This window comes from Poecilia mexicana, unplaced genomic scaffold, assembly GCF_051168715.1.
Source record: "Poecilia mexicana isolate PSO_F unplaced genomic scaffold, ASM5116871v1 scaffold_9, whole genome shotgun sequence".
NCBI lineage: Eukaryota > Metazoa > Chordata > Actinopteri > Cyprinodontiformes > Poeciliidae > Poecilia > Poecilia mexicana.
The window spans coordinates 9,736,309-9,751,513 of record NW_028263378.1 but is presented as its reverse complement, the minus strand read 5'-3'; the positions used below and the strand labels follow the sequence as shown (position 1 = coordinate 9,751,513).

The 15,205-nt window shown below is 38.4% G+C and overlaps 1 protein-coding gene across 3 annotated transcripts in view; it reads left to right on the top strand.

Annotated features, from left to right (window-relative positions):
* Positions 1–13,616, top strand: part of slc23a2 (solute carrier family 23 member 2) — a 43,167-nt gene extending 29,551 nt beyond the window's left edge. For 2 of the 3 annotated variants that reach the window (XM_014967598.2, XM_014967596.2), the window contains 10 exons: positions 474–562; positions 726–796; positions 2,110–2,291; positions 3,619–3,739; positions 4,835–4,991; positions 5,577–5,724; positions 5,816–5,921; positions 6,262–6,529; positions 6,880–6,975; positions 8,094–13,616. In XM_014967598.2, the coding sequence (XP_014823084.1) occupies positions 474–562; positions 726–796; positions 2,110–2,291; positions 3,619–3,739; positions 4,835–4,991; positions 5,577–5,724; positions 5,816–5,921; positions 6,262–6,529; positions 6,880–6,975; positions 8,094–8,368 (1,513 nt within the window). In that variant the 3' untranslated portion in view covers positions 8,369–13,616. The remainder of the gene's footprint in view (positions 1–473; positions 563–725; positions 797–2,109; positions 2,292–3,618; positions 3,740–4,834; positions 4,992–5,576; positions 5,725–5,815; positions 5,922–6,261; positions 6,530–6,879; positions 6,976–8,093) is intronic. The other variant, XM_014967597.2, reaches the window with a different exon arrangement.
* Positions 13,617–15,205: the final 1,589 nt, after the last annotated feature.

Genomic DNA, 15,205 nt, shown 5'->3' with positions numbered 1-15,205 from the left:
AATCAAGCATCCACTAAAGGAATAGGCAATAAAATGTTCATTTTCTGATTGAAAAAATTAATTGAATCATTTGTTCAATGTGCAGTTTAAACATAATAATAAAATAAACTTGAGTTAAATGAAAAATCAGCAGAATGTGGTGAATTTATTAATTGGATAAATCAGAATAATCGTTAGTTGCAGTTCAATGCATTACATCTGCAAACTTTGATCATTTTTAAACTCCTAAAGGCTGGTTTTATAAAAAATAAAAAAAAGTAATTTTAAATATCAGAAAAAACTACTTTTTGTCATGAATATCCTCATTTATTAGCACAGACTCAACAGTGATCAGCTTTTGTAGAAACAACGGTTGCAGCAGGGCTGGTATGAATACTTTGTCTACATTTCTGTCATGCTGCGTCTCTGCAAGCCAATTATTACGTCTCTGAAATGCCTTTCTGACATGGATTTGTCTTGTTTTTCTCCTCCAGGTTGCCTTTGTTCCAGGCGAGTGCGTTTGCTTTCCTTGCGCCAGCCAGAGCCATCCTGTCTTTGGAGAAATGGAAATGTAACAGCACAGGTAACGCTCCGGTTTCTGCTGCAGGGTTCCCACTGCTGCTTTAAATCCTTGAAAATGCTTGAAAAGTGTTTCAACTTTGAAAGTGTACAAACCCTGCCCCTAATAAAATGTTTGTTTTTTTTTATATGTATAATCTAATGATCCGTTTCTCTTCTAACCTCAGCAGAGCGTCCGTTCCTGAACGGGACAGAGCTTCTGCACACCGAGGACATCTGGCACCCCAGGATACGTGAGGTGAGGCGAAGGAGAAGAGGGAAATTTAACTGATTACAAAATGAGCTTCAATAAATTAAATCAGAGGTTGTTCATATTATCTTAAGTAACGTTTATGCAACTTTTTACACAACAGACTTAGAATACAGTCCCGGGTTTTTCCTAACCTAATATAAACATAGTTTGTTGTGATGGAGAAATCCCGTCTCCATACGTCTGCAGGGTTTGTCTTTACGTGACGGATGACGTTAATCTGAGGTAACCTTTCCAGTCTGCGCGAGTCGGTCTGGTAATTGATCTTTATGTGACGCGAATGAGACAAAACCGATTTCAAACTGGAGGGGAAAATGCTCAAGATGACGCGGGGACAGAGAGGAGCTTAACGGGGTCATTACCTGGAACATCGATTCCATGATGATGACGATGATGGCAGCAGTTTATGGTCATTTCTTTACCATTAAATGTGATTTAATGTGATGTTTGTCCAGGCTTCCCTTCAGGCAGCGTCCATATTTACAGCTGTAAAGTAAATGTTTAGTTTAGAACAACAGACCCTGATAAACCGGGCATATTTTTTAGTTTAAAAAGTCTTTTTCTTCTTAAAGTGTGTACTTTAAAGTGTCCGACAGAACCACGGCTCATTTTCTTCGCATTTTAAATAGGAGACATAAATACTTCTTCACTCAAATGCTTCATAAAACATCTGATTATTTGAAATGTGGTTGAATCATGAGATGGAAAATAGTTTAAAAGCTTCACCACTTTCCCAAAACCACATAACTGGAATATTTCTGACATTTTATATTAACTAAGTTTGTTATAAAGATCCGTTACATTCAGCTGCAATAAACTCTACAGATGCAGACGGATCTGTTGAGCTTATTGAGATAAGACTTCATTTCTCATGAAAAGTGAGTTTAATGCAGAGATTTGTTTACATGACAACCAGCACGCGTGTCAAACTCGAGGCCCGGGGGCCAGATGTGGCCCGCAGGAGCTTTTTATGTGGCCCTCTGGTCCCTTAAGTTTTTCAACAAATCCACAAAATTCACACAAAATCAAAATCTATTTTAGAAAAACATTGATTCAAATCAAATCTGGCATGAAAAAATTTGATCTTCTTTCTTTTTTAAAGCTTTTTTTAACCTTTCTTGCTAAACATGTTTATTTAGCAATCGGCACAAAAGAATGTGAAGTAACAGGTTATTAGTTTATATTGTATCTCTGCTCAGCTACAGTAACCATTAGCTGGTAGCTGAGCAGAGCAGTTTGATTTATGACTAAATAACTAAACAATTACTGATCCATCACTGAATTTCTCCGACCTTTCCCAGATCCAGGGTGCGATCATCGTGTCGTCGCTGATCGAGGTCTGCATCGGAGCTCTGGGTTTGCCCGGGATGCTGCTGAAGTACATCGGGCCCCTGACCATCACTCCCACCGTGGCCCTCATCGGGCTCTCAGGCTTCCAGGCTGCAGGCGAGAGGGCTGGAAAACACTGGGGCATCGCCATCCTGTAAGCACAGATTCAAAATGCAAATCATGAATTCATGAATCAAAGGGGAAAAAGATTTTCAGACAAACCTGACTGTAAAATGTGTTAAACATCAGTTAACCTGGCCTAAAGAAATCACTTTAGTAGAACATGAAGAAGACAGAAGGATCGTAAAAAGAAACGCATCATGCCTCCAACGCTTTGGTACTCCAGGTAACCACAGTGAGAGCTAAAGCACTGCACACTATTAAAATCAGTAGCTGCAGTTTTGTTTACCTTAAATTGCGCAAGTTGGAATTGCAAAAATAAATGTACTTGATCAAACACAGCAATTTTGAAAAATTTCACGTTTCTATACGTTTTTGCACTAGGATGAGGAAGTTATTCAGCCATATCATCTCACAAAACTACAATGTTTGAATGCTTTAATAAACAGCCATGAATTAGCAAGGTGCCTGTGCACCCTTAAAAAGTTTAAATCCATTTATCTGAATTTAAGGCCTTAAAGTGTCTTAAGTTAATAAAAAATGTAAGTTGTCCTGTCATATATTGTGCATTTTGACGTCACAGGACTACTTAATCGCATTTATGTATATTTCCTTGTGGGACTTTTCTGTCAGGCGTTTTGTGACTCCAGGCAGTTGCTTCTACCGCTAACTAGCTGCTAATGTACCCTAGCTAGCTCTTTTGAGTCCATCATGAGTGCAAATGTATCACCTTTTAGCTGGACGACGTTCATCTTCGCCTCACTTCTCTTACCATTCTGTGCTAAAACATTTGGAAATGCTTCTATACAGAATGAGTGATTTTCTTTTGCACGTTTGTCGTGATTCAAGCCTTAAATTTCATTAATAATCTTAAGGTCTTAAAAAGTATGACATTTGTTTTTGTGAACCTGCAGAAACCCTAATTTGTCTGAGACTTGAACAATAAAAGTTGAGTCTACATCTGTCTGTATAATCTGAAGCATTTCTGGCACAAACCAATTTCCTGGTGCAAACTGAGAACTTTCTGGATATTTTTGGTATAAAAAGAGCTGTGCAATGATGGTAGCGGCTGCAGTTTCTGATGTTGAGGTTGTGTGACATCAGCTCCTGCCGTGTCATTGTTGTTGGCCGGAGGGCCTCTGCTCTCGCTCTGCAGGGACGGGGATATGCGCCTGTAGCTGCCAGAGTTCCCAGGCTGTTGGGATAATTGATTTGCGCCGAATCCTCTGGAGTCGTGGCGTGACGCATTCAGGACTAAATGGAACATCTTCAAACAGGATTACTCCTCACACTGGGGAACAGAAAGTGTAGAAAATAACGAGGCCCTATTATCTTACCGAAGGGTATTTTTGTGTCTGCAGGACTATATTTTTGGTGCTGCTCTTCTCTCAATACGCCCGAAACGTTCACTTCCCCCTGCCGATCTACAAAGCCAAGAAAGGCTGGACGTCCTACAGGCTGCAGGTTTTCAAGATGTTCCCGGTGGGTATCCGTTCATCTGAACATTTATTTCCCTTGTAATGAGTTCACCTTGTTTTACTTAAAGATTTGTTCTCGTACAAGTCAAATTATTCAGCAGAGGTAATCTCGTTCTCCCCAGGCCTCTGTAAATCAGTCTTTTTATCCCCTGTGCAGGCCAAATAATTAAAAACACCACAGGTCTGTCTGATTTATGCGTCTCATTTAAGATGCTTCACTGTGATCTCAGAACCCAGGAGCAAGATGGAGCATTTGATATCAGTGATTTCATGCAGAAAATTATGATGATGATGATGATACTTTATTTCAGACAAACATTTCACCAACAAGTGTAAAATGAAACGCACTACTTTTCTATGAAGTACATAATCAATTACATGGAAACACACCACTTATTCTGTGAGTATGAGTCTGAAAAGGAGTATGAAGTATAGCTTCTATAAACATTCCTTATTCCTAATTCATCGCATTGTTTTCCATTTCTGACAGAAAAATGAAATGATAACTATACTAATATTTCCTAAACCAGATGAAATGCATACATATACATACTCATCTGCATAAATGATACACACCTATAATTGCTGAAATCATCCACAGAGTTGTAATTCCCAGCCAGGTTCATCCCCTTTGTTCATCCTTATACTTTTGAATAATAACCATTTTGAGTCTTTTCTTAAAATACCTCATGCTCGGACTTTGCTTCCGCTCTTTAGCGAGTTTATTCCAGATCTTCACACCAATGACAGAAATGCATATTATTTTCATTGTTGTTTGAACCTTCAAAGTTCTGAAGTTGAGGTTTTCTCTGTCGTTGTATCCCCCACTGTATCAGAAAATAATTTTTAAATATTTTCTGGTAATATTTTGTTTCTGACTTTATACATAAACTGTGCAGTTTGAAATTCTACCAAATCTGTTAAATGCTTAATAAGTTGTATTTACTGGTACTTTAAGCCACTTTTGTGCTTCAGATGTTTATATATATATTATTATTATTATGCATATAATAAGACTCAGGACTTGAATTTGGAAGGTATAAATGTGTTTTTCTCTTCTGGAGAATCTAAAAGAGGTTTTCTTCTCCCCTGCATGCAGATCATTATGGCCATTTTGGTGTCATGGCTGCTGTGCTTCATTTTTACGGTGACTGACGTTTTCCCGCCGGAGGAGAACAAGTACGGCTTCTACGCCCGCACTGATGCACGTCAGGGAATCCTGAAAGCTGCGCCGTGGTTCAAGATCCCCTATCCCTGTGAGTTTCTTCAAGATGGAGAGGAAGAGACGGTTACAAACTTCTTAGATCAGGTTTAGTAATTAGGATAAATTGGAATATTGATCGGCTTTAAGTTTCAGAATTGCAGCTGATGTTTTACAGAACACTGGAGCTGAAATGATTCATCTGATTAATCGTGATGAATCGATTATTTAAATAATCAACTACTTTTTTAATCGATTAATCATTAACAGGATCATTCAGACTCAAAAGCCCAATTACTGAAAAAAGTATATATTCATTGCAGTAATTAAGCCAGACTGTAGGATGGATGAATGGATATTTGAATAATTTAAAATAAAATAAAAAATAATTTTAAATTAAAATTGAAAATAATTTAGCATAACAAATGCTTGAGAACTTTTTTTTTTAATGTGATGATATTTTTCTGTTTTAGCTCCAAGAATGAAAATCGAAATGTCAAAAAGTTCTATATAGCAGTATAACTGGTGCAGATAAATAGATGTGGAGCGTTGGGGTCAGTTTTTAGTTTCCTAGACGTGCAAAGCTTCACATTCAGTGGTTGGAGGAGCTCTGATCCTTTCTGTCCCTCCTCTCCTGCAGTCCAGTGGGGGACTCCCACCGTCACGGCTGCAGGTGTGATCGGCATGATGAGCGCCGTGGTGGCCAGCATCATCGAGTCGATCGGCGACTACTACGCCTGCGCTCGCCTCTCCTGCGCTCCTCCACCGCCGATCCACGCCATCAATCGGTGAGCTGTTGTTGTCTGTAAAGCTCCGGCTGCAGGATTTAATGGCCAGCATGGCAGACGTGTTCGTGACGCTTCTGTTCTGGCTCATTAGGGGAATATTTGTAGAGGGCATTTCCTGTGTGCTGGACGGTGTTTTTGGGACAGGAAACGGTTCCACCTCCTCCAGTCCGAATATCGGTGTCCTGGGAATTACAAAGGTAGTAAACCGCTACCTTTGATGACGTCTGGAATTCCTCATTTTCTTTCTTTCTTGTTTGTTTTCATTTTTTATTTCTTTCATTTTTGTTTCCTTTTCTTTCTTGTATTCTGTCTTTTTGTCTTTTTCTTTCTTGTTTCTTTGCTTATTCATTCTTCTGTTTCTTTTCTTTTTTCTTTTTCTTTGTTTTAATTGTTTTCTACCTGTCTTGATGTTTTCTTCTATTTTCCTTTTGTCTTTTTTTGTTTTTATTTCTTTTTTCTTTCTCCTTTATACAGATGAGAAAAATACACAAAGATTTGTAGTAAAAGCCGTCTTGTTGGTGCCGTTTCCCCCTCCAGGTGGGCAGCAGACGTGTGATCCAGTACGGCGCCGCCATGATGCTGCTGCTGGGGCTTGTGGGTAAATTCAGCGCCCTGTTTGCCTCTCTGCCCGACCCGGTCCTGGGCGCTCTGTTCTGCACGCTGTTTGGAATGATCACGGCGGTGGGCCTCTCCAACCTGCAGTTTGTCGACCTCAACTCATCCAGGAACCTCTTCGTCTTGGGCTTCTCCATCTTCTTCGGTCTGATGCTGCCCAGCTACCTGAAGCAGAACCCGCTGGTCACCGGTGAGCAAAGTGTTTCTAATGAGCTCTTATTAGCGCCTTAATTACTTAGGCTATCTCTTTGTTTTTGTCTCCAATATGTGGTGCTGGAAAAGTTTTAAAGTTTGCCTTGAAAATACTTGAAAAGTGCTTGAATTTCACTGTGGGGAGAAGTGTATGAGCCCTACATCTAGTGGTTAGATGTAATGTTTTATTACACCACCCCTTATTAAAGCAACATTTTACTTTCACTTTGATAAACCCTCATAAAATCCATTAGGAAACCTAAAATAATTTGATCCAGTAAGAAATTAATGCTTATATTTTGATTACAATAAATCAGGCAGTTGCTGAGTCTGTTTTCTTTTCCTCAGGTATAGTTGAAGTCGACCAGGTGCTCAACGTGCTGCTCACCACTGCTATGTTTGTTGGAGGTTGTGTTGCCTTTATTTTGGACAATACTATACCTGGTAAGAGTTTTACTCACCCTTTTCTAAATTTGCTCCATCAGGAGGAAGTATGTGGGTTATAATTATGACAAGAACAAGGTAGTTTGGGATTTGAACTATTAAATCTTTAAAAATAACAACATGGTATTTATAAACAGGCAGAACATGTTGGATGTTTTTTCATTTTGTTGGTGAGGGTTCCTCAGAGGACCAATGGACAGATCTGCATCTTTCCCCTTTTATAAATAAAACTACTTTATTTATAAATAATAGCCTTCATATAAAACATAACAAAGAAAAACAACCCTTTTGGGTCGGTGGGGTGGAGTTGGTTCATGAAAACTCTTGGCATTTATTTATTACCCCCTTTGTGATGCAGTTTATTCTAAACACAAGGAGACATTTTCCCTCCAGCTGTTTTATTTTCTGTTCAAAACCTGAAGTCAACTCTGAAGATCAGAGTTGACAGAGTTGACTATTGATCCAAGCAATAAAGAGAACGGAGTTCATGACTAGCTGGTCATAAATTTAAAAATTAAATATTTTATAATGCATAAAAAAATGCCTTTCAAAACACATAGGGACACTGAGCAAAGAAGTTAAAAACAAAAGAAAATGTTTTTTGGTCTTTGGAAAATGAGCCATTTCAAAAACCTCAAAAGTTACATTTGACATTGCACTGCGCCGTTACCTAGCAACCCCAGTCAAGCCAAGAAGGTTACCTAGCAACTCAAACAGAACTCCAAGAAGACCTAACCGACCAGAAACCACTTACTGTGTTCTTGTTGGATGTGCAGGAGACTGTTCTGCTTTTCAGAGATGTAGAGACATATGAAGTCACATCTGTTTGCAGCCGTTTTCATGTTTCATTGTAAATGTTGAGATTAACCCAACATTTACACTGGGAGCACAGACGGAACCCAGCTTATTTGGATTTGAAGTGACAAGACACCCTAAAATGGCTCATTCTGAAAGGAGATTAAAATAGGCAGAACTGACCAGACTAAAATCTCATTATCTAAGAAAAATGTAATGAACTTGTGTTGCATAGTCCATAGATTTATCCTAAACTGTTCAAGGAAGCATAATAAATCACCATTAAATGAACGTCAGACTAACATCTGGTCGTCTGACCTCAGGTTCCCTGGAGGAACGTGGCATCAGGAAGCTGAAACGAGGAACCGGCCTCAGCACCGCCGAACTCGAAGGCATGAGATCCTACGATCTGCCGTTTGGAATGGCCTTCTTCCGCAGACACGCCGTCTTCAAGTACATCCCCATCAGCCCTGTGTTCACCGGCTACCACTGGGGGCGGCTTCAGGAGGGCGGCAGGTGCCGGATGGGACACGGGGACGTGGGGAAGCGGGGCGGGGCTGAGGGCGGAAACGCGCCGCCAGGAGAAAGTCGGGTATAGCCTTCATCCTGCGAGGGATCTTAGATTTTTAGGGGGTGAGGGAAGGTACACTAAGGTGAAATGTTGGGAGCACAGACAGAAGCTGAGCAGGATTGTGTGGAAGGAAAAAAAACGTTGCACCAACTTCCCCGTCGGTATCTGTTTTCTTCGACTTGTGTCTTTCCCCACTTCCCTCTGTGCTATTTTCAAGCATGCTGTAGCAAGTCACGGCATGCGTTAAAAAGATGTCACCATGCAGAGGTCAGTCAGTCTGTATGTGTGTGTGGAAGGATAAAATAAGCTTCTTTCCAGAAGGAGACTAATAGACATCAAATCAGAGCCTGCATCTCCTAACTGCTGCTAATTTACTCTCCCTGAATCTCCTCATAAGAGACCTTCTACTAAAAGCACAGCAGGGTGGATAATGTTGCCTCTAAACTTTGTTATGCAACCATATTAGTCACACACTCACTCACACACACACAGACGGCCTCAGTAGAAGTAGTTTGAGCGCTATGATGCACGATGTGGGGTCATGCAGACTGATAGAAGTAGTTTGTCAGGTGCCCTTAGCCATGCAAAGTGATTGTGAGATTTATTTTTATTTTTTTTGCACTATCTGCCTCCTGATTTTAATACTAGAATGTCATTTTAAACCCGAGTCGTTTTCTTTATTCATTAGCATCGGAACACAATCCCCCTTTTCTTTTCTTTAGATATAATGAGGATCAATCCCAAACATTTAGGCAAAATTATCACCTTTAGTACCAGTTTACATCTCCTTACCGTGTCAGTATTATGCAGAAGAAACTGACAGACCGACTATATGGAGTTGAATTAGTGACTCTAAATGGAGCTAAACATAGTTTGGTTATATTTATTTGTTTTACGTGTCAACCTGACATTTTCAGAAGCTCTGACGACGCACACGGCAGCAGACGCGTGGCCTTGTGGTGCAGCCTTCATGTAGCGTATTCAGTAGCGGGTTAACTGAATGCTCCACAGGCGCCACACATTCCTGATCCTAGGTCCGGGTTTGGTCACTTATTCTTGTTATTTTTTTAGTAGCAAGGTGCTGCTGTTTAAGTTTACTTCCCTGAATCAAATCCTGACTTTCCATTGTTCTCATTACTACGGCGCCCCCTAGGGGAGATGGGGGATTTTCTAAAATATTTTTTTTGCATTACCTTGCAAAAGTATTGTATTCCTTCACAATAGATTACAGTCAGTGATAACAAATGTCAGTTTAAAGTTACACACATGAACGCTTAAAGAGTCTCGGTGAAAACGTGTTTATACATTTTTAACATTGGTTTATAATCAAAATCAAAACTGTTCATTTTTGTTTGTGTAATATCTTTCAGTGGAGATGAAACTGCACATGAAGACGACCTTTTATTAACCATTTTAAAAACACAACCTAAACTGTCAGATGGCAATATAACTAATTGAAAATAATAGTTTGGATGTATTTTTAATTTCTTTCATTCAAGTTTCTGTTTAGGTTTTAAACAGGGATAGAAATCCCTTGTTTGACTTGTTTGTGGTGCATTTGTATCCCAAAGATGTAAAACTTCAGATATCACACAAATGAGATATTAACTTGCATCTAAAAGCCTTACAAAAACCTTATATTGCAGCAGGAAGACCCTGATTATTCAAAATGCTGCATGAACTATTAAATACATTGTTGTGAGAGAATACAATACTTCTGCAAGAAAACTCCAAATAAAAAACTTTTCCATGTCTCTTAGGGGCTCCGTACATTAAAGTGCACTGTAGAAATATAAAAATATTGATACTTTAATTTTTTTTTTGTTTTTTTTTTCTCACATGAAAGCCACAAACTTTAATGTTTTTATGTGATAGAAGAACACAGATTAGGGCCTAATTGAGAGTTTGAAAAACATTATTGATGATTTCAAAACGCTCTTACGAATAAAAACCTGAAAAGTGTGGCCTGCTTGAATATTCACCACCTCTGATTCAACACTTTCAAAGCCACCAGTTGCAGCTGCAGGTTTTTTGCCGGTTCTGCTTTGCTTGGATGGCTAAAGGTCTCTGGTTGGATGGAAATTATCAGTGAATTTTGCTCCACACTTTTCAGATTTTTGTTTGTATTAAATAAATTGATTGTTGCTTTGTGAAAAATGTGTTAAAGTTTGTGATGTGAACGGCTTTATGCCGTTACAAAATATGAATCCCAGCTGAGAGTTTATCAAACCAAAATTTACATTTTTGCTTCTTTTTGTTGTTTCCAGTTTTCCTGTTACAGAAAACCAAAACTTTAAAAGTTTTAGCATTTGTTACTACTGAGATCCTTCAGCACTTATTTCTCTTATTATGGCAGTTTTTTTTTATTTATTTAGGTGATATTTTGCCAGTTAGTTTTAAACCCTATCTGAGTTTACATCCCCTGATCCGATACGCTCTGGCTTCAGCACCTCTTTTGTCATTAGTCGTTTTTATTGTCGGATTTATATTTGCTTCTGTTCCATTCCACTTATAGGTGCTTTTATTTTAACCAGGAAAATGAAACATTCAGAAGTTTTTCAATTTTAAGAGCCGGGGCCTTTTTGTTGTTTTTTTTTTATTTTTGTTTCTTTTTTACTGCAAGTGCTTGCACATAAAGTGGTGCCAACAGCATCGGGGTCCAAATAGACAACTCCCACTAAACTGGACTTTAAAATGTCCTCCTTCAGTAGGCGTTTTATTAAATGACCTGAACACGAGTCACTGAATGTCTTCTAAGGGCCTTTTTTTAATTTATTGATGGTAGGATCTGATTATAGATTCTGTCCTGTAGTGACTTCACTGATTTCACTTTTAAAAGTTGTTCTTCCATTTTATCCAGAAGTGATTCAGTCTCTAAAGACTTTAATGGTAACGTTAAACATCCAACACAGACGCTTACGTGCGTTTGGTTCTTGCTGGGATGAGTTCTTCTACAGACACTCGGAACAAAACGTATTGAAACGCAGTTATTGCAATGTCGACATTTGCAAAATTGCTACCTGAGGACTAACTTGATGCAATATTTGGTGATATATTTAAAATGTTAAGCAATAAAATTCTGCTGATAATGCATGTGGCTGATTAAACGTGATGAATTGACTATTGAAATAATTAATTAGTTCAGTAGTCGGTACTTAACTCTAAAAAGGCCATTTTGCATTTAAGATAATTTTTAAAAAATTTTCCAAAAGGATTTTTTTTTTTACCCAAATCTCCTCAAGTAACTTATTTTCTTATTTAAAAAAAGAATTCAATTGTTTATTTGCATCTTTTAATGTATTGATTGTATTGCATGAAATAAGCTTAATTGGTTAATGGAAAAATATCCTGAATGTGTCAAAAAAGTTATCTGGTTAATTGATTAATGGTCAGAATGATCGATTATTGAAATAATAGTTGTTGAGTGCATTCATGTTCACTTAGGTCACGTTCACACTGTAGCCTGACTTGACTAAAATCCGATTTTTATTTTTGCGAATTTTTTTTTTTTTTTTTGTCGTCGTCGTCGTTCACACTTCCAAATATACGCGACCTGTACTTGTTCTCCAATGTGAACTGCAGACGACCTGAAAGTGTCCCGCATGCGCAGTAGAGGGTGCAATAACGACAGAGTGTTCTCGTTGTTTTGCTAACCGTCATAAAGAAGAAGAAGCTGCTCATTGTTTGCAGAAGTAAACATCGATGCTAACGGTGTAGCATATATTGCCGTTTTGAGGTTATTGTCCGAACGGAGCAGCATATTAAAATGTAATCCTCATTACCGCCCGCAGAATAGTGACGTTTGTCGACTATCAATGACGTTCAGGTCGGATGAACGTGACTTCACCGTACAGATTCAGGTCACATTTGAAAAGATCAGATACGTATCGGATATTCAGGTGACCTGGGTCGCATTCGAAAAAAATCCGACCTGTGTTGCTCGGACCGTCATGAAAAGATGATACAGGTCGCATTAAGGCAAAAATTGCGTCACTTTGGGCTGCGCTGTGAACGTAGTCTCATTTATCTGATGTGCCGCCATGTTTGAACTAAACATTAGGTTAGATGGGATCTGATTATCATCCTGGATAAGATGGAAGAACAAGAGAAAAGATGACCATCGTCTCTGTTTAGAGAATTTTAAAACAAGCAAACCATCGGTGACGACCAGTTTATTCACCCACCAGCTGGTGGTGAGAAAGCAGAGATCAGAGTAGAGATCGAGTTGGTTTTTTACGACTCCTCTTCGCAGTGAGTTCCTCATAATCTTCTCCCCGTCTTTCACCGTTTCCCAAAATGCACCTTGCACATCTCCCATCATGTTGTCCCTCATTGTCTCCCTGTCCCTCGCTACTCCCGCAGTCCTGCAGTGAAACTGAATTCAGTCCCGTCTGTTTGGTGTACCTGGTTTTCTCTCCCGGGGATCCTCACTGTTCATGTTTCTGGCTGCAGGAGGAGACACCTGCTGGTCACCTTGGTAAGAGCCGGCTGCTGATCGGCAGCTGAGTGAACCTGCCTTATCTCTGACGGACGCCGTTAGTTGGTCTCTGTGCCTAAAAGCAGCTTCCTTTTTCACTTTTGGCTCCCAACTTTCAAGGTTTTATCCTCGTTTCTGTCTGATATTCAGAGTCCAATTACATGTAGTTGTTACAGAAGCAGCCCAGTTAGAGTAAAAGCCGCCAGCGTTTAAAGTTTAAAGTCCATTCAAGTCAAATGCTGGCTCTTAAGAAGGTCGCCACAAGGTGACAGACATTGATCCCTTTCAGTTATTTTGAAGGGGGCTCTGCCTGAAGATTATATTTCTGTGTAAAGTGTTTTATCTTTTTCAATGTTTGGTTTTATACATCATTTTTATGTTTTGCAAACACAGATATTTGTAAAGATGAAAAAAAATCCTAACTTTTAATCTTAAATCATGCTGAAACGCGCACCGTCTTGTACATTTTATTTAAAACATCAACACATTTAAAGCTGTTTGTAATCTGTGGTTTTGGTGAAATCCTTTTGTCTGTTTAGGACATTTTTCATACTGTATTTTTTCTACTCTTTGAACATTGCTTTCTGCTCATGTTACACACCACCAGTATAAATCAAAGAACAAGCTGAGAAACTTTAGACGTAAAGACAAAACAGAAACATGTATATTTAATGTTTGCTGAACAGTCTGACGGAGAAATTGTGTAAACTAATTGTAACATTAAAAATGATTTATTTGTTCCTAAAACTATTTAATAAGATGTTGCAGAATAAACCATTCCTTTGTCTTTTTTTCCCACTTTTTTCACCACTTTTTTTTTTTTCTTATAAAATGTATAGCTGCATGTCAGCAAACTATATGCTGTGGAAATGTTTACTTCAGTAATTTAGGCTAAAAGGTTATTTGTAGTATTGCAAGTGACTAATGAATAGCCAAACAAAACTGCATTTGTTTTTCTTTTCAGAAATGTTGATTTCAAAGACCAATAAAAATTATTTCATAAGACCATAACTTAATACAGAAATATTAAGTTATGGTAACCTTACCGCCTTCACAACCGGGAGAAGCCCCAAATCGTCAATTAACCTGGCTGCTGAAACTCCTGTTTCCAAGCATATTTATGGAAAGTTGAGTGGAAGGAAAAACCTGCATATGGAGAGTTTTCTCAAAAGGAACATGAGACACCAGAGCTACAGACTGACCGCCTCCATATCAAACTGCATCAACATAATTCAAGGAAAAGGAGCCTAGACGAAGTACTGCATGCATTTACAGTACATGGACGGTTTTTTTTTTACCCCCATTAGCTTTAAGCTGTAATAATTTACACAAAAAAATATTTTAAAAGGTTTGCTTTTTTTTAACAAAGTACTGAAATTAGTTTCAATATTTTAATTTGAGATTCACCAGAAAAAGCATTTTTCTGTTTCAACAGAAATAGCTAGCAGCGGGCAACTATGTGTCCGAAACAAGAAAAAAAGTTAGGAAATAATACAGTTTCACACCTTTTTAAAAATGTTCTTTTTGTCAAGAGGTTTGAGTCTTGATACATGATTTAAATTGTAAATGGCCCCTGTGCTTTAGGTTTTGGTTTAGTGTTTTATTCATAAATCACATGTTATGAATCTGGTCTTTAAACACTTTGTGATGGGCACCCTGTCACTTTCACAGTTATTTATCTTGACAGTCAGAGTTAAATAAATTTCTTATAAGTATTTTGGTACCTCCAGTGTAACAGACACACAGTTATTGGCTAAAAAATAAACAGATTACATTATTGACTGATGGTTGAACTATAGATTGCATTCCAGATTGCTGCATTAAAGACATGACACAATGTTTAGTGAAGCATATTCCAGTAATAGTTAAAGCACATGGACATAATTTGGACATAATGATTGATGTTTTCACAGATTCTGTATTTCATGTAATACTATCACATGGAAATTGTTGGCAACGCAGAAGAACCTGGAAGCTAATGTCAGAGCGACGGAGCAAGAGAGGGGGAAGCTCTTAAAGTTGCATATTTATTTAAAACATTTACAGTGTGCGTGTTTAAAACAAATCATTAAACTGTAACTGTGGCTGCATCTGCTTTCAAGATGATCACTTCGATGAAGATTTCAGAAATCAGTTTAAAACTTGAGACTGAGAAGTTTCAGGCGGCCACTAGGGGGCAGTATAAGCCTGCTGTGAATCTTGCAAATTTATGAACTGGAAAGATTTTTTTATTGTGATTCTTTTTAGCACATACTTTGTTTTTCTATGCTTTAGCAGCTTCATTATTATAAGTTCTTACAGCTCTCTTGAGTGAATCTCATATTTTTAGGATTCTCCTAAATAAAGCGTGACTATTTACACAGGAGCAAATTTATCTTTGTGCATTA